At 26.2% G+C, this 18395-nt stretch overlaps 5 protein-coding genes across 11 annotated transcripts in view; 3 read left to right on the top strand and 2 right to left on the bottom strand.

Annotated features, from left to right (window-relative positions):
* LOC113549358 (CD63 antigen-like) overlaps positions 1-1970 on the top strand; it is a 10771-nt gene extending 8801 nt beyond the window's left edge. For all 3 annotated transcript variants that reach the window (XM_026950616.1, XM_026950617.1, XM_026950618.1), the window contains 2 exons: positions 1392-1616; positions 1680-1970. In XM_026950616.1, coding sequence (XP_026806417.1) covers positions 1392-1616; positions 1680-1745 — 291 coding nt within the window. In that variant the 3' untranslated portion in view covers positions 1746-1970. The remainder of the gene's footprint in view (positions 1-1391; positions 1617-1679) is intronic.
* A 23-nt stretch (positions 1971-1993) lies between these two features.
* On the bottom strand, positions 1994-3216 carry LOC113560335 (alpha-ketoglutarate-dependent dioxygenase alkB homolog 4). The gene is made up of 3 exons (XM_026966145.1): positions 3154-3216; positions 2574-3091; positions 1994-2027 (listed from the first exon to the last, which is right to left on the bottom strand). The coding sequence occupies exons 1-3, from the start codon at positions 3214-3216 to the stop codon at positions 1994-1996; spliced, it is 615 nt and encodes a 204-aa protein (XP_026821946.1).
* A 13-nt stretch (positions 3217-3229) lies between these two features.
* On the bottom strand, positions 3230-7507 carry LOC113550005 (DNA helicase MCM8-like). 5 transcript variants are annotated; one of them, XR_003404983.1, is made up of 5 exons: positions 7292-7507; positions 7033-7073; positions 4507-6703; positions 3432-3533; positions 3230-3372 (listed from the first exon to the last, which is right to left on the bottom strand). XR_003404983.1 is itself a non-coding variant. In XM_026951579.1 (3 exons), the coding sequence occupies exon 3, from the start codon at positions 6680-6682 to the stop codon at positions 4352-4354; it is 2331 nt and encodes a 776-aa protein (XP_026807380.1). In that variant the 5' UTR covers positions 6683-6703; positions 7033-7073; positions 7309-7507; the 3' UTR covers position 4351. The 5 variants fall into 5 exon arrangements, 4 of the variants coding, with proteins under 4 accessions (XP_026807380.1, XP_026807382.1, XP_026807379.1 ...); XM_026951579.1 differs by lacking the exons at positions 3230-3372; positions 3432-3533 and having other exon boundaries at positions 4351-6703; positions 7309-7507; XM_026951581.1 differs by lacking the exons at positions 3230-3372; positions 3432-3533 and having other exon boundaries at positions 4351-6703; positions 7295-7507.
* A 124-nt stretch (positions 7508-7631) lies between these two features.
* LOC113550007 (U4/U6 small nuclear ribonucleoprotein Prp31) lies at positions 7632-11453 on the top strand. The gene is made up of 10 exons (XM_026951583.1): positions 7632-7838; positions 8111-8277; positions 8342-8539; positions 8607-8811; positions 9427-9596; positions 9659-9816; positions 9893-10033; positions 10112-10261; positions 10344-10568; positions 11283-11453. Exons 2-10 carry the CDS (start codon positions 8151-8153, stop codon positions 11391-11393), a joined length of 1485 nt encoding a protein of 494 aa, XP_026807384.1. The 5' UTR covers positions 7632-7838; positions 8111-8150; the 3' UTR covers positions 11394-11453.
* Positions 11454-11554: 101 nt separating this feature from the next.
* On the top strand, positions 11555-14906 carry LOC113550006 (putative aldehyde dehydrogenase family 7 member A1 homolog). Its single transcript, XM_026951582.1, is given in 8 exon segments — positions 11555-11880; positions 11937-12153; positions 12217-12396; positions 12399-12433; positions 12497-12712; positions 12786-13148; positions 13216-13422; positions 14492-14906. Coding segments are annotated over 8 exon segments (1611 nt in total). The 5' UTR covers positions 11555-11700; the 3' UTR covers positions 14705-14906.
* The last annotated feature ends 3489 nt before the right edge of the window (positions 14907-18395 follow it).

Here is an 18395-nt window from a genome sequence, read left to right on the forward strand (position 1 = left end):
AGTACGACTACGGTACGAAACACATTCAATAACCACAAGGTGGTCGTGGCACTAATATGTTTATACAATATTAGTTATTTTAAATAGATAGGACTATAGGAGATAAAAACTATACATATCCAAAAAGATGTTAAAAATTAATTATTATTAATACTTAATATATATAAATATCTATTTATATAGTTAAGACAGAGTATTATAATAAGTTAAAGTTAGTAAGTATAAAATAGAAAAAAAATGTTCTAAGTACCTGTTTTAAGTATTAAAAATGATAGAATCATAATACATTATGAATTATGATATTTTTTCATAAAATACATTGGGGGTACTAATTAACACACTTAGCACCCCCGGGATTTGCGCCTATGGTGAGATATTTACGCTAAAGAAGATAGGTAGTAGCTATGAAATAGTTGGTCTCAAATAATTTTCAATGCTTATTGTAATTTGTAAGTCCTAACTCCTAATATCCCAATATTAGATAGGTCATACTGGTCATAAATATATGTACGTAGTACGTATATTGTACCTATCTGTTCAAAATTATTTACTGATTGTTCTGTTCTCTAGGAATCAAAATAATCGATATTAACGAAATTTAAATATCAAAACTTTTAATTTTCAGGATGATCCTAAATAATTTTTGGTTTTACAATATCTAGGTAGTAGGTACCTACTGTTTACTTTTTGTCCTATGGAATTTTTTTAATGTAGTAAAAATCTTCAAACAATTTAATATTATGTACCTACATTGTAATATTTCACGCTTGTAATCACTATAATTTGAACTTATTAGTACACTTTAAAGTTAAAGATTGGACATTTATTCATCCTATTTTCTTCAAATATTTATCTATTAGTATCCAATGCCGTACTCATCACTACATCTAGTTTGGGGGGAGGGTTGAACCCTTAGCATCCCAACTCTCAATTACGGCTTTATAGGTAGATAAACCTATATTAAAAGTTACAACCAATACAAATTATGACATTTTTAATGTTTTTAGTATTTTCTAACAAGAATACAAATTTTTTTTTGACTAACTCAGTATTTTTTTTATAATACAATGATTTATCAACAGTAATAACTAATAATAGTCTTTTAATCGTCACTACTTACTATTACCTACTTGGGTTTTGTAACATTAAAAATATCTTTAGATAATTGATTATAGATACATATCCAAAAACAGTACAATTTAATTGTAGTTGGTCAGTTAATATCCTACTAAATAAATTCATTTAAAATTTAAATTAAATACGCCTTTTTATAGAAATTAAATTGAATTTGATTGTTATTTAAAGCAATAATATAGTTATTTTGAAAATCAAATAATGTTACTACTTTTTTAACTATTTATTTATTTATTTATTTGTTAAATAAAAAAAAGTTACATTGTTGTGGAGCTGAGAAATTGGATGACTGGTATCCCATACTTAAAGACAAATTACCCATGTCTTGTTGTGGATCATATGATGGAGTAATAAATCATCAAAATTGTACTGCATCTGAACCCACTATTTACCAGCAACCATGTTATGTATCATTGTCAAAAATTGTAAAAGAAAATGCCAGTACGTTGAGTGGTGTTACTATAGGAATAGCGTTTCTGCAGGTTTGACAAATAATATTATTATTGTTAACAAAATTGTCATAAGAAAATATTAATATTTTTTAGTTGGTGGGTATAATGCTGTCATGCTCATTATCGAAATCTATTCAAAAAAGTTATAAACAAGTTTGAAATCTTATTGTGTACTTTCAAAATATTTACTTTTAATTAATGTAGCTTTTTTTTTTTTATAAAATTATGAAGACGTAAATAATATGTATGTTAGAAATTATTATTTATTTATTTATATACCAAAGATATAAACTAATAATACATTTAAATGTGTTTTATGTATAAAGTTTTTAAAAATAATAAATGTACTTATTAAATAAGTGGCGCTGATCACTATATCTATAAGTATTGCGGGTATAATATCTAATTTAGGTGGGTGATGCTGTAGCAGGCGATGTTAGTCTATAGGATATAGATAATATTATGTATGTTATATATATTAATTGGAATAAGTACATGCTATTTGTCCAGTATTTTGGCTTCATTGTTTGCTGGCACCTACTGTTGAAGATTTTATTTTTATGCTATACTATTTGAGACTGACTTTGATGCTATTGCACTTTGATTAGTATGTTCAATATTGTCTCATATGGCAACCTATGAATTTTGAGCAACAATTTTTATTTATTTAATAAAATATAAAATTATTATGTTTATTAACTTAACAATATAAATTGTTCAGTACATAAGATGGATATTTGACTTTTGTATAACCATATAATAATATTAATTTAACTGCTTTCAATATCAAATATACAAATTGTATTCAATTATATTGTTTATAGAATGTAGAGAGAGATTTTAGATGGCTAAAATAGTTCAAATATTTCAAAGAAATATGTTATTAGTATAACATCATGAAAAACACATATAATACATTTAAATAAAATACTTTATTTTTACCAAAAACATTTAGCTTTTTGTAATATATCACAGCCCTCAGCATACTTTTCTCCACCTTTTAAATAAGGCTGCGTGAATTCTCTGTAAGCAATACATAGTCTTCTTTCATGAATATCTTCTCTAAGTATACAATGTTCCCATAAATATCTAGGTTTTCCATATAAAACTAAAAGTGATCTTCTTGGCATTAATATTCGCACAACATCAATTGGATAATTAACATGATTTACAGGAATAGGTAAATATTTGACATTAGGAATATAGTCTACATTATACTGATTACTATATTTGATGTTGTGTGGAGTTAAAGTAAGTACTGTATCAGATTGTAAGCTTAATGTTACAATTCTTTCACCCCAAATCCAGCAATCGTCTACATGAGGATCAATTGATGCTCCCATTTCTGGTCTGTATTCCAATGAACATTGTTCTATTGTAAAATAATCCTTCAAAATTGGAATTTGATCAAAACGATCTTGAACAAACTTTGTGGATAATGGAAAACCATTGAAATTGCCCATTGATAAACGACGCTTTTTAAAGTTACACTTTGGTCCAAAGTTCTAAATACATAAATTTTTATTTAAACTAATAATAATAATAATAATAATAATAATGTATTTACTTGTTTTCTACGACCGCTTTGTGATACATCCCAAGGCATACCATCCAAATTCTTTATAAGCATTGTTTCTTCTTCTTCTGTGATAAACTCATGTTCAATGAAAATGCCATCTAAATGGTATGATGTACCAGTATGATTTGGATGGTTTTTATATTCATATGCATTCCAACCACTCCATAATAAATTACAGTATAAACAATAAGACGCACTTAATAATTTCTAAAAATTAAATTATTTAATAAATACTGTATAAAATAAAATTGTGTATAGTAACTAACTTTTAAATTTGCAGAATTAACAGTAGGAGTTAATTTAAATTCTTTTTCACATACAAAACAAGTTCTAACTCCTTTACATCCACACAATTTAGATCTGTCCATCTATAACATTATAAAAATTATAATTTTTATTTAATTGTATTTTATTTTAACTTATAAATATAATTGGAAAATAAGTTAATAAAAATTGTATGTTTTAGTATTTCAGATATATAACTACTATACAATTAATAACAAATCTATAATAGAGTATATTCATCTTATTAAATCAAATGAATTGTAAATAAATTATTTAGATTTATTTCATAATCTATTACATTATAAGACCAATCATCATTAGACATTAGTAATTATTATTTACATTTTCTCAAAAATTATATGATTAATAAATAGACATTTTATTTAAAACAATACCTATCTTTACTTAATTAGTAGTTTAAAATTGAGTCTTTAAAGAATTTTAAATTATGATGCATTTTTACTATGATATTGGACATATATATAAATATTCTATATTAATGCTCCTTATAATATATTTTACCTAATATAATCTGTTGAACATATTGATTAAGGTAAAATGTAATAACCACTAGGTAGATACAAAATGTTATCATATTTTATAATTAAATATTATAAAAATTAAAAACTGAACAGATATTGTTTAAAATAAAGTAGTTGCTTAAAGCAAATAGTGTTTGATGATTAATACATTATTTTTTACATTACGAATTTAAAGTTAAGATAAAGCTAAAACCATTTTCATATTTCAAAATAATTTAATACAATTTACTTATTCTAAATTTTGACTTAATTTTTAAATATAAACATAGATATTAAATTCGGTGTGCTAATAATATTACAAAAATATATAAATAATAAGAAAAGATTTATGCTGTAACAGTTTTTAATATAAATATTTATTAAATTTTTAATTCATACATATTGTTTCCCTTTTTAATTATGATTGCTTCATTGTTTAATAAGTCTACTATATTATAGAAATCTAAAGTAGCAATGTTTAACTGTTTTGAAAATAACTTCATTTGATCTATACTAAAGATTCGTTCTGTTTTACCATGTCTTTGTAACTCAGCTAATAATTTCCTTGACTGAGCACGAATTCCAGTTTTTTTCATACTTTTCTTAAATCCAAATCCACTAAATTCATCGCATTGAGTTTTTACAAGACTAAAATTAATCAGTTCAATTACTTCATATGCATCTTTTGCAGTTACTTCTTCTCGAAGTTCTACTTTGGCACGTGCTTGTGCAAGTCTAATACAAGACTCTAATTGTCTTACAGTTATTGGAATACCATAGCTTAAATTTTTAGTACGTAATTCAATAAAAAACTGTTGTAACATTTCTTTGGCTTCATTTGATAAAGTTGGAGATGAAACATATTTTCTTGCATATGCTATATATTTACGTAATTCTGCTTGAGAAATATAATCGCTACTTTTACTAAATTGTGAAAATCGTTCTTTCAATGAATTATTAATTTCATCAGAATTGTTAATATTCTGGGTGTGCTTCAGTTTATTTGAATGTATATTAAGCACATGTTCAGTTAGATGTTTATCAGTCAATTCATTGGGTGTGTCTATAAGTAAAAAAATTAAATCAAAACGAGATAACATTGCTTGACTCATTTTCAAATTCTCTAATACACTTTTATTTTGGTCATAGTGTCCACTAATTGGATTTGCTGCAGCCATTATAGTAGTTCGGCAAGGTAAAGAACAAATAACTCCACCTTTAGCAATACTTATTGTTTGTTGTTCCATAGCTTCCAATAATGTATTATGATCTTGAGTCATTTTATCAAATTCATCAATACAACACACACCTTGATCAGCCAAAACAACAGCTCCAGCTTCTAAAGAAAAATCAATACCTTTTTCTCGAGTTAGACTAACAGTTAGTCCAGCTGATGAACATGTACTTCCACAAACAAACACACCTCGTGGTGAAATATTACATACAGACTGAAGCATTTGTGATTTTCCAAGGCCAGGATCACCAATGACTAAAATATGAATATCTCCACGTGTTTGATTTAAAGCACAATTACTTCCACCAAATAGAGAAAGCAACATACCAGCTTTCACCATTTCATGACCATAAATACCCGGACATATTGAATTTACCATTAATTCAAAAAGATATGGTTTTGAATGGAGTTTTTGGATACAGTAATAATCTCTCATCGTAAATTGAAATGCAGTACTTGTAACTTTTCCTTTAGACTGGTTTTTATTGTTTTGTATAGATACTACTTCAATATATTGCATAAAAACATTAGATTCTTTACTTTGAGCATTTTGTTTACCAGAATTACATGATTTCTTTTTTACAATACCGGTAACACTAACAACATCTCCAGGAATACAAGTATAAACCAAATCATTTGTAAGTTCACATTCAACAGTTCTGGGTACTCTACCACTTTCTCTCTGGTCATCACTTTGTAATTCTTGAACTCTAATAGTTTGACAGTTAATTGTTTGAGTAAGTGGTGAATTTCTGCATATTGAAAATGAACGGATACGGCATACAGCATTGCTACATTGTTTTGGTTTTGAAAATACACCATCAGATTGTTTAATATTTTGAATTGAGCCACAAGTATTGCACACAAATCCTAACCACAAACATTGAAATTTCAAACTACTGGCTTTTATTACAGTCCCGTGAACTAAAATTAGTTTTCCATCAGTATCAGCTCTTAAATTTTTCAAATGAAATATTGGACCAAAATTTAAAATTCTGGGATGAATCATTGGTAAATTTTTGAATTTAGTACAATCATCATGAATATTTTTATTTAATTCTTCTAATGCATAATGATGAATAGCAAGTCCTAAACATTTTAATGTGTAATTTGGGTGATTCGTTAAATCGTCCCAAAAATGTGACCAGACTGAGGTGAAATCTTCATCTTGGTTTAAAGAATCTACATTCAAAAGATATGATTTATTTTCTACAAGTTGTTCAATAGAAATATTTTGTTCGTGTGTATTTAAAAATAATTCACAAGCAAAAATACATTTCACTGTTATGCTATTTTCATCATATTTTTCATTTGGAAAATAAAGCTGCCATCCATGAAATGGACACTCTTGCAAATTCTCAATATTAATATTCACATCACATTCAACGTTATTAGTATTTTTTGGTTGATTGTTTTTATTTGCATACTTTTTCCAATATCTGCCACTTCTCCATTTATTTTGATTAGGATTACTCATAACAGTATTTCACAAAATAAACTGAAAGTAATTAAAATTTAATTTAATTACAAGTCGTCATAAATATGATTTACAATTATTAAATATTTATTATAAATTAAGTAAATTTTTTAAAATTCACAATATCAAGTAGCCATTTTACAAAATATAAAATCTTAAATAAGATCACTGAAAAAATAAATTAACAAAATAATCTATAAAAACAAATGAATAAAATTAAATCATGTAAACTTTAACAAGAAATTGAAAAACCAATAAAAACAATATATATTAAATAATATAATAAATGATTTTTTAAAAATAAACCTCAAACATCATATAATTGTATTTGATAAAAAAGGTATACTTACTTTGGAAATACAAAGAACAAATCCGATTTAGATATTACTGTCTGAAAAAAAAATATTTAAGAAATTACATTATAACAAATTACAATAACAAAAAAAAAAACAATAAAATATTATCGTAGTAGGTAATGCATACAATTGGTAAGCAGTTAGTACTTATTATCTGTTGTATAATAATAAAATATTTATGCTCTATACAAATTACATTGACTACTAAACAGTTAAGTTTATTTGATACAGAGTGACTACTGACTATACTGACCACGATTTAAGATATACCTTAATGACTAATGAACAAACTGACTGTAAACAAATTCAAATAGTTTAAACGAAAATTATGGTACTGCTATATAAACTATAATGAACACTGAAACGGCGGCAACGCTATTATAGTATGTAATGTATATGTATGAAACATGTTGTAATCTATAATTACGTCATATTATATCATTTTTGTTCGAATAATTTATTAATTTGATCAACAAAAATTTGAATATTTTAATAATATGGTGATAAAAAATATGCAAGTGGTTTCTTCCATGATAAAAATAGTGATAAGAATAAAATATCAAAAATATTGATAAATTATTTGTTTACAAATATTCCATGCTTACAACAGTCAGCAACCTAGGTTATTGCTAAAAATTATAATTCCATAATTCCAGTTTCAATAACGATGAGTTTATAACTCGTAGAAGCATTATTATTGACTATCAAATATCAAATAATGGAGTAATGGATATCACAAATCTCTTCACCGTAGAGCTATATACTATTATACTATAGCTTATAGCAACTAACAACAAGCAGTAAGTACAAATAAACACCATATGTCCATAATTCGAGTATACAAATAATCAAATCAACAAATCAACCATGTTAAAATCATAGATAATATTCTCTTTATTACCTATGGTTAAAATAGGATACAGATTAAGTATATTATTGATTTGTAAATCTGTCTTACGTATGAAGAAAAAATAATTATAACAAGTAAATTCTTACCAAAAAAGTATTTATAATGTTTCATTAGTATAAGGTTATAATAACTAATAATTAATATTGATATTTTTCTTATCAGTTTTTAATGAAAATAATCGGAAGACTGAAAACAATTTAAGATGTCTCTGGCAGAAGAGTTACTTGCTGATTTGGAGGAGGATGGTTTTGATGATGGTGAGCTAGTAGTCATACAAGAGGAGACTCCTAATGAACTGCAAGAAAACGCTTTGATTCCTAAGCGGACTGGTAATTTTTATTTAATATATTATTTGCATATACACAAAAAAATTATATTTAAATCCTCTTGTAGATTTTAAAAATGCCAAAATCCGCGATCTTGCTAAATTACGAGATTCAGAGCGTTTAGTTAATATAATGCAGCAGATAGATATATTCCAGAGCAGACAAAGGAGAACTGCAGACGAATTAGGACCTGTAGAGTCTGATCCTGAATATCTCTTAATCGTAGATGCAAACAATTTGATTGTAGAAATGGATGATGAAATTTGTAAGATATTTAAAAATTTAACGTATTGAGAAAGATGTATAATTACCAATGGTTATTATTTTTTCAGTAATCATACATAAATTTGTTCGCGATAAATATTCAAAACGATTTCCAGAGTTAGAGTCCTTAGTGGTTGGGCCATTAGAATATGTACAGACAGTTAAAGAACTAGGCAATACACTTGAACAATCAAAAAACAATGAAGTACTTCCAACATTTCTTACTCAAGCTACTATTATGGTTGTTTCTGTTACCGCTTCAACTACACAAGGGTAAAATTAAGAACTTATACTTCACCCATGAGAGAATAACCCTAATAACTTGTCTATTATGCTGTGCATTAGTTCCCCCTTTATATATACCAGCACACCTCTCAGTGGGCGGTCAATGACAATCTTCGAGATGTAACAATAACATTGAAGTATATGTTACAGTGGTTGTAATTGTTATATTATAAAATCAATGGCATTTGTTAAATTATTATTTATATAAAAAAATATTATAGAACAGAGCTTACTGTATTACAATTTAAACAATATGGGGTGACATAAAATATTTATTACTGTGTTGAATAGGATTGTTTGCTTGTGGGCCGGAGTATAAAGACATGTATTTAAAGCTATTAAAAATTAATTTAATTAATTTAATCACATTTATTATAAAATTTTTAAAAAATTGTCGTTTTTATTTATGCAACAAATAATATATTTAGATTAATTCTAAATCTCGTGCTTGTTACAATCTATAAATATTTATTATTTATACAATTTTTTTCATAATTTTAAATCTCCAACTATTGAATATTGATATAGGTAATGTAAATTATTTCTTAAGGCTGTTCTTATTTAACATAAATTATATTAACTTTTATTTTTTATATTTTTTAGACAACTTTTAAATGATAATGAACTTTTTGAAGTTCGTGAAGCTTGTGATATGGCTATTGACCTTAATAAACTAAAATTGAAAGTTTATGAATATGTCGAGAGTAGAATGACGTACATAGCACCTAATCTTTCTGTTATTGTTGGTGCATCAACAGCTGCAAAAATTATGGGTAATTTATATAAATTTGTGCATATATTTTTAGAAAAGTAACATAATTTTATATTTTTCCAGGGGTAGCTGGAGGATTGACAAATTTATCTAAAATGCCAGCCTGTAATGTTTTATTATTAGGTTCTCAAAAAAAACTTTTATCTGGTTTTTCACAAGTCAACGCAATGCCGCATACTGGTTTTATTTTTCATTGTTCTTTAGTACAAAACAATCCACCAGTAAGAATTTAATAACTATTAAATAATACATTTAAGTTAACAAGTATACTTAATTTAAATTAATTATTTTTTATAGGATTTACGAAGAAAAGCAGCTAGGCTTGTTGCAACTAAAAGTACACTAGCAGCACGAGTTGATGCCGCACATGAGAGTCTTGATGGACATATAGGAATGACATTAAAAGAAGATATTGAAAAAAAATTGGACAAGTTAACGGTTGTTAAATATATTTTAGATTTGTTTGTTTTAATTTATAAATAATAATTAATTATACATAATACCCAAAATCTACAGGAACCACCTCCAGTTAAGTTTATTAAACCTCTACCCAAGCCGATAGACCCAGGTCGAAAGAAGCGAGGTGGTAAAAGAGTACGCAAAATGAAGGAACGTTATGCTGTTACAGAGCTACGTAAACAAGCAAACAGAATGAATTTTGCAGATGTAAACATTAAAAAAATACATATATTTAAAACAATTAATATTTACTTATATTTATAATATACATATTTTTACTTAAATTAAGATTGAAGATGACGCGTATCAAGAAGATTTAGGATATACTCGAGGAACCATTGGAAAATCAGGAACTGGAAGAATTCGACATGCCCAAGTTGATGAAAAAACAAAAGTGCGAATTTCAAAGACACTTCAAAAAAATTTACAAAAACAGCAAGCATGGGGTGGTGCTACTTCAGTTAAAAAACAAGTATCTGGTACTGCGTCTAGTGTGGCCTTCACTCCTCTTCAAGTAATATATAAATATTTATATTAAATAAACATCACATTTTTAGTAGAGATTTATAAAATTATAATATATGATAAGATACAGAAAGATGATTTAATTTATGCTTTTAAATGTTTTATTTTAATGTGCACAACAGTATATAAATAAATTGAACAAATATTTAAATTAATTAAAATATCAATGTATTATAAACTATTCATCAATACTGCAACGATGATTTAAAATTAAAAAAAAATAGTAGTTTGTACTTTAAAAAGTAAAAAAAAAACCTGGTATTACTCAATTATCTGTAAAAAAAAACAAATTATTTTATAGAAAAATGTATTAATTTAAAAAGATAAAATTAGTATGTTTATTTTATTGCAATTAGTGGATTAGCTATCATGTTTTTTTTCATTTTGCTATATTTGAGTTATAGGTAAAAAAGACCTACTATTTTTATAATATATAAAATATTTTATTTGCTAATAAATAATTGAAACGTCATCGTTTAATTAGGTTTTGAATGAAAAAATGTGCCACATTTTGAAGATTGTTTTTAAATGTTACTATTTTACAAAGTTTAGTTATAATTCTATAAATATATTATATATTTTCTTACTCTACTGTGATTAGTGGTAGGTAATTTAATTTAAATAAATGTTAAAATATTTAAGATTATTTTTAGGTAAAACTAATGTTAAAATGTAATTAATTTTAAATTTTTTCTCTTTTTAGGGATTAGAAATAGTGAATCCACAAGCAGCTGAAACTAAAAATTCTGGCATAAATTCAGCTAGATATTTTTCCAATACTGCAAGTTTTGTAAACGTACATAATAAACAATAATTTAACCTAAAAGGTGTCATTTTATTTATGTAATAAATTACTATTATAATGTTTTTTTAATCAATTGTTTCATGATTGTGAAAATATCAAATTATTATGAATCTAATAAATATTGTTCTACATGCAAAGGTTAAGAGTATATTTAACTGATAACCTGTTTTTGATAAGATAAACAAATATCAATGTAACAAGTTTAGCAAATAAGTTATTATTCAACAGTTTTTAATTATCTATGGATTGTTAATATAATCCAAGAAAATATCTTCTTTAATATTATTATTGTACGCCTATAAAAGTTGAAACGACCATGTTTTATTTAAATGTTCGTTCTCTAAAACATCTTAAGTTTCTGAATTATGTACATTTCTGTCATAGAAAAAGCAGTGATTTTTTAATAAACGATAAAAAGTATTCATTTCTCAAAGAACTTGGTTTAAATGAAGAAAATGTAGGTGTGTATGATGGAAAATGGGATGCAAATGGAAATGTTAGTATAACATAAGGGTTTTAGAATTATTTAAATGTTTATAAATTACTCAACAGATTACTACATCGTATTGTCCCGCAAATGGTCTACCAATTGCTTCAGTACGTAATGGTAATATTGAAGATTATAATAGATGTGTGTCAAATGCTCTTGAAGCATGGAAAATATGGTCGGATATACCTGCTCCAAAACGTGGTGAAATTGTTAGGCAAATTGGCAATGCATTTAGACAAAAATTAGAGCCACTTGGAAAATTGATATCATTGGAAATGGGTAAAACCATAATAATTGTTATTGTAATTTGATTTCATAATTTAACATTTATTGTTTTTTTAGGTAAAATTGTAGGAGAAGGTATAGGCGAAGTTCAAGAGTATATTGATATTTGTGATTATGCTGTTGGTATATCAAGAATGTTTAATGGATCTATATTTCCTTCTGAAAGACCAAATCATATGATGTTGGAGCAATGGAATCCATTGGGACTAGTAGGAATTATTAGTGCATTTAATTTCCCGTTGCAGTTTATGGTTGGAATAGTGCTATATCCATGGTATTCTTTATTTTTATTTTTAATTAAATATAAATTAAAATATCAAATTATATTAAATTATAGGTATGTGGTAATGTTGTAATTTGGAAAGGAGCCCCAACTACTTCTCTTATTTCAGTTGCAACTACAAAAATATTAGAATCAGTATTAGAAAAAAATGATATTCCGGGAGCTGTTTTATCTTTATGTACTGGTGATGTTGATATTGGGGTATCAATGGTTAATGATAAAAGGATAAATTTAGTTTCTTTCACTGGAAGTTGTTCAGTAGGCCAAAAAGTTAGTACAGATTTTAATTTTATTCTTTTTGTGCCTAATTATATTAATTACTATTCAAAATATATTAATGTAGGTTGGTATGGATGTACAAAAACGATTTGGTCGTGTGTTATTAGAATTAGGTGGTAATAATGCTATTATTGTTACTCCTGATGCTAATCTTGAAATGGTATCACAATCTGTAGTTTTTGCATGCTGTGGAACAGCTGGACAAAGATGTACCACTACTAGAAGATTAATTTTGCATAAATCGATTTATAACACTGTTTTGGTAAATTTAGTTAAGGCGTATTCTAATGTTTTAAAAAGATTAGGAGATCCTCTTGATATAACTACTCTTTATGGCCCCATGCATTCCTTAACTGCTGTTAAAAAATTTAAACAAACAATATCTGAGGCTATTGAGGCTGGAGGACAAGTTGAATTTGGAGGAAAAGTAATATTTCATTTTATAATTAATTAATGATATTATATAGTTTACAAAAATTATATTTTAAATATAGGTCTTAGATAGATCTGGTTATTTTGTAGAGCCTACTATTATATCAGGTTTAAAGTATGATTCACCTGTAGTATGCCGTGAAACGTTTGCTCCTATTGTCTATGTATTAAAGTATGATACTTTGGAAGAAGCTATTGCATGGAATAATAGTGTAGATCAAGGATTATCATCTAGTATTTTCACTAATGATGTTGGAACAGTATTTAAAGTATGTATAAGTATAATTTAAGTACATTCAAAGCAAAACATATACTTACAATAATATGCAATCAGACTGTTCATACATTGTCCAATGAGAGAATATGCCAGATCTGCTCATGTTGAATGAAGTCCATTAACTGGTCTGTCATATCCCCTCTGTGCAAACCTAATTTTGGTGGTGAACGAACAAAGCCAACTGGTTTAAGTTTGACATGGCACGACATGTTCACTCTTGGGACAGAGTATTGGAGATACCACTAAATATTTCAACTAGATGACCATGCATTGGAATTAAAGTTAAAATTGAATACTGAAATATACATTTTGAAAAATGTCAGTGTTTTTACCCTTTGGTATGCTTATCTTTGCAATACTACTTTCTTTTTTTTTAATAACAACTCATTTTTTCCAAGTATAGATTTCTTAAAACAATTTTTGTATAAAAGTTATTTTTTTAACTTACAAAATTTATGAGATTAAACCAAGTTTTAATATACATATAAATTATTAATTATTTTTTAATACTAAATAGTTTTCATAATTTACCCCAAATTTACCCTCTTTTTGAAATAAGATAAAAAAAATGGTTAAAGGTAATAAAAAGTAACATATTTAATATTTGTTTTACTATTTAATCAAGATAAGTGTTCATTTACCTATGACTTCTAACCTTTCAGTGATAAAATATAAATAGTAGTTACTACTTCAATGATTTCTATGATCTTAAGAATTTAATAAATATTTATTTTATAACAGATTATTTGTAAATTTTTACTTATACTAATTTTGCAATTAGAATTTCAAATATAAAATTGACATTTTTTTTGAAAAAAGAATTACTTGTATTATACATGTAAGTATTAAAGGGGTTAAAATTTTGAAATTTTTCTATAAATATGTTTAAGATATTCCATTTACTTTCCAGAAATGGCAGAAACATATTTTAATCAAAAATAATCCAGCTGAAATATTTAGTGATACCTCTAACATAAACATACTGAATATTTTAACAGTCTAGTATGAGTTATTAACATTTATAAATGTTATTTATTAATCTTAATAACTTTTTTGTTTAGTGGATTGGCCATAAAGGATCAGATTGTGGTATTGTCAATGTTAATATACCAACAAATGGAGCAGAGATCGGTGGTGCATTTGGTGGTGAAAAGCATACTGGTGGTGGACGAGAGTCTGGTTCAGATTCTTGGAAACAGTACATGAGAAGATCAACTATTACAATTAATCATGGATCTGGATTGACATTTGCTCAGGGCATTAAATTTGAATAATATAATTTAATACACATTTTTGAATGTTAACTATAAATATTAAATTATTTATATTTAATTATAACTATTTAGCAAATACCAAGATGATATTATTTGTAATTATTTTAAACATAATATTGTATTCAAACAATATTATAATTGGCTATTGTTAATGACTATGACAGTTAACAGAGATTTCATAATAAATATTTATATGTATACAGATTTATCATTAATATTTATTTTATTATTAGCTATAAATTACAATAAATGTTCAAGAATAAGCCTCAATAATTCCATAAGCAGCAGTTATTCTTGCTTAGTTACAAACACTTTATGAAACCAATCAAAAAAATTAAAGCACCTCTTTATGTGCATTATAGTTTACAGCCAGTTTGACATATTAATTATATATATTATGCACATGATATTTTTAAATTTCCAGTCATTGGAAAAGGTAATCAAAGATTGTCAGTTGCATTTGACCATTTTTTTATGGTAAGAGATAACAGTAAGTGATAGTTAATCGAGTTTTTACAGTATTAGCATTTTAAAAACAAACACATAAGTAAATTAATTTTAGCTTATGATAGTTTTTCTGATTGGTGTTTACTGTTTACAAATTTACAATAAAGCATAATAGTAATTAAAATTTATTTAAAAATTATTTTTATTATTAGACTCATTCTTTATCCTTTTAATGAAGTGAATTGGTTATTGAGCAACTTACATTTGCAATTATCTACATTTTATGATTTGTTCTCAGTATTTAATGAAGATTTCATAATGATGTTTAATAATTTAATAACATGAATCATTTATGTTTTTAAAAATTCTAAATTAATTTCTTATTGGATATAACTACCTATTAGTTATTAGGTAAATGTGTATATTATAAATATATATGTATATAATTTTACAAAACTGTATTCCCTCAACGTACTTTCCGACACTCCGTTCCTTTTTATGTTTCTCTCAATACCTCTAGTTATTTAGCTAACGAAACTGTTACAAGACTGTATTTGGCATTTGCCAATGTTGATGCCTCCCAACTTACCTTAGATATCTGATATATATGTTAACGTACTACATCGTTATTTTTATTTTGTACACATATCCATAGTATCGGATTAGTATTGCTGTAATATTAATACTATTTGTTATCACTATAAGATTTTTATATATGTATATTTTTATCAAAGAGGTATGCCTTTAAAATAAAATAAATAAATAAATAATTACATTGTTTCCTAATATTATGGTTAACTGAATCTAAAAAATTTAAAATATTTATTTTGCTACTTACAAATCTGATACAAAGTTCTTTCAATTTTTTTTCTTTTGTAGGTAATAATTTGTCCAAATTTAGTAATTAGTTTAATTGTTTTCTCCAACTTCGTCTAATACTAATTTTGCATAATCCGCAGCAACCTCATATCTCATTTTTCTTATTAAATTTAATTGACTTACATACACATAAATATATAATAGGTATATTAATATATTGTATAGCCATATAGGTGTATATTACCTTATGTCCTTATATTATATTACCTATCATTATTATCAAAAGTGTATAGTATATACTATGTACTACACATTACACGTCAATAGGTAACGTTTGAAGATTTTATATTTTATAAACTATCATCAAAATATAAGGAAACCTGGAAACGTGATATTTTATTTCGGGTATTTATTCCAATGATAGTTAAAGACCTTGAATTTAATTTTTTTATAGATAATAAGGTATGTCTTTAAAAACCTCAAAAAGATTCAAATTTTAGAAAATTGTAAAATGTATAAATTGTAAATACATAAATTTAGTGAAAATTTCAAGTATCTACAGTTTTATGAGACCCATATTATATTACATTAGATTAGCGTATTTATATTTTATATTATATTACTATATAAATTACGTGGGGCCTGTAGAGGTAAATGTGTCTATATGCTTGTACGACGGATGCTGCGCCGTCCGATAGAGGGACGTCAGTCATACGATTAGCTAAAATCACGGACTAAGATATATCTTAGTCCACTAGGCTAAAATAACTAAATGTAGAGTAAACGTTAATCGTCAATTTTATTTAATAATTAATTTATTATAGCTCATCAAGGCCAAAACTGGTGGGATGATCCTGGGGTCCGATCCCCCGAAAATTTTAAAAATAGAAACATTTTAGAGATGAGTTTAGTTTATATTGACAATACATTTTCAGTATTTATATTTAAAAAAAATGTTGGATTCCCACCGAAATTTTTTTCAGTTACGGCCTTGTGGCTCATAAATAAACATAAATTGTCAAAAAATACTTCATTATGTGTTTGATTAAGTCTCCAAACCAATTAAACGTTTTTACCAAAACAAAAGCTTTCTTGGAGTGGGAGAAACCATTACTAAAGAAAGAACATTAGTGTACGGGAACGGACTTAACCTAACCCAGGTACGTAAATAGGTGCTTATTTTTTTGGTGAGGGGGGGTGATGGCTCCTATCGTCTCCTACTCCCTTAGATATGTGTCTGACCTAATCTAACGGTAGTCGGTAATTCATTTTTGAATAATAAAAAAAAATAAGAAAATTGATTATGTCAAAAACTGTTAGGTATTCAGTATTCCATGAAAAATCTTTAATTTTATTTTATTTTTTTACTAATCATTAAAAAAAGGAGTTACTAAGAATTTTTACTTTTAACCCTCCCCCCAATTATCAACTAGATTCACTTTCTAATTAATATAAATAATAAATATATCAATGGTGTAAATCTAAGCAATTTTACATATTGTAATTAGGTACTTTTAAAGATGATGACACAAAACCACATAAATTTATAAAATGAATACATTCATAGCTCCATTTCTCAGAATAAAAATAGCTATTACCAATTATCTATTATACAATAGTACCTGATAAATAGTTATACAGTACTCAGAAAATACATATAATAGAAATCTCAAATCTATGCTTTTTGGTAAATAACCTATCAAGGACTTTCGCGGCTTTATATGAGTCACTGAAAATCTGAAACTACAAATTATTACCATATTTATGATGAAATACTATTTTTTCTAATATGTTATATGTATAAGAATAAGATAATATTGAACCTCACCATTGTAAGGCTCACAACCAGTGAAAAAGTGCCTTAGTGCGTTTTCAAAAGTATCATTTAAACAAAAATTACACTAATAATAATTCTAATTAGTGCTAAAAATAAATATAAATAAGTATCAACTATCGACTATTAGATTCTGAACGAAGTGAGGAATGTATTGATTTTACTATGATGTATGTTTTTTTTTTTTTATTTATTTTTGTGTCTGTCATCATAACGATATATTATACATTCCAATTTAAATTTAGGTAATAATATAATATATCCTACTATAATTATTATCATATACTGACAAATCATCTCCGTTGAGAATCGTTTTTCGTATACAATGATACCTGTCATTGCATTCAAATTAAACATATTCATTATACTGACCTATTCTCCATCTCTACTATATACGTCTATACAGCAGAGCGATACCCACTAACCCACACCCACTTACCTACCTCAGTAACGTAACTATGGGATGGCAAGGCACGGCAATGCCCCGGGGCCCTAGTCTTGGAGGACGCCGGAGGGGCCCTGGGCCCTCGACTCTTGTAAATACAATTTGTATTATAAAAAAGCGTGAACAAGTGGGTATTGCTCTACTGT

The sequence above is a fragment of the Rhopalosiphum maidis genome, chromosome 1 (genome assembly GCF_003676215.2).
Source record: "Rhopalosiphum maidis isolate BTI-1 chromosome 1, ASM367621v3, whole genome shotgun sequence".
NCBI classification, from domain to species: domain Eukaryota; kingdom Metazoa; phylum Arthropoda; class Insecta; order Hemiptera; family Aphididae; genus Rhopalosiphum; species Rhopalosiphum maidis.

Excerpts from the sequence above, each read along its gene's own strand:
- LOC113550007 (XM_026951583.1), top strand. The coding sequence starts at position 8,151 with ATGTCTCTGGCAGAAGAGTTACTTGCTGATTTGGAGGAGGATGGTTTT. Across the intron at positions 9,597-9,658 it reads AACAGCTGCAAAAATTATGG|GGGTAGCTGGAGGATTGACA; the intron begins GTAATTTATATA and ends ATATTTTTCCAG. Across the intron at positions 10,262-10,343 it reads ACAGAATGAATTTTGCAGAT|ATTGAAGATGACGCGTATCA; the intron begins GTAAACATTAAA and ends ACTTAAATTAAG.
- LOC113560335 (XM_026966145.1), bottom strand. The coding sequence starts at position 3,216 with ATGCTTATAAAGAATTTGGATGGTATGCCTTGGGATGTATCACAAAGC. Across the intron at positions 3,092-3,153 it reads AAAGCGGTCGTAGAAAACAA|AACTTTGGACCAAAGTGTAA; the intron begins GTAAATACATTA and ends TTATGTATTTAG. Across the intron at positions 2,028-2,573 it reads TATTTAAAAGGTGGAGAAAA|ACTAACATCGCCTGCTACAG; the intron begins GTATGCTGAGGG and ends TATATCCTATAG.
- LOC113550005 (XM_026951579.1), bottom strand. The coding sequence starts at position 6,682 with ATGAGTAATCCTAATCAAAATAAATGGAGAAGTGGCAGATATTGGAAA.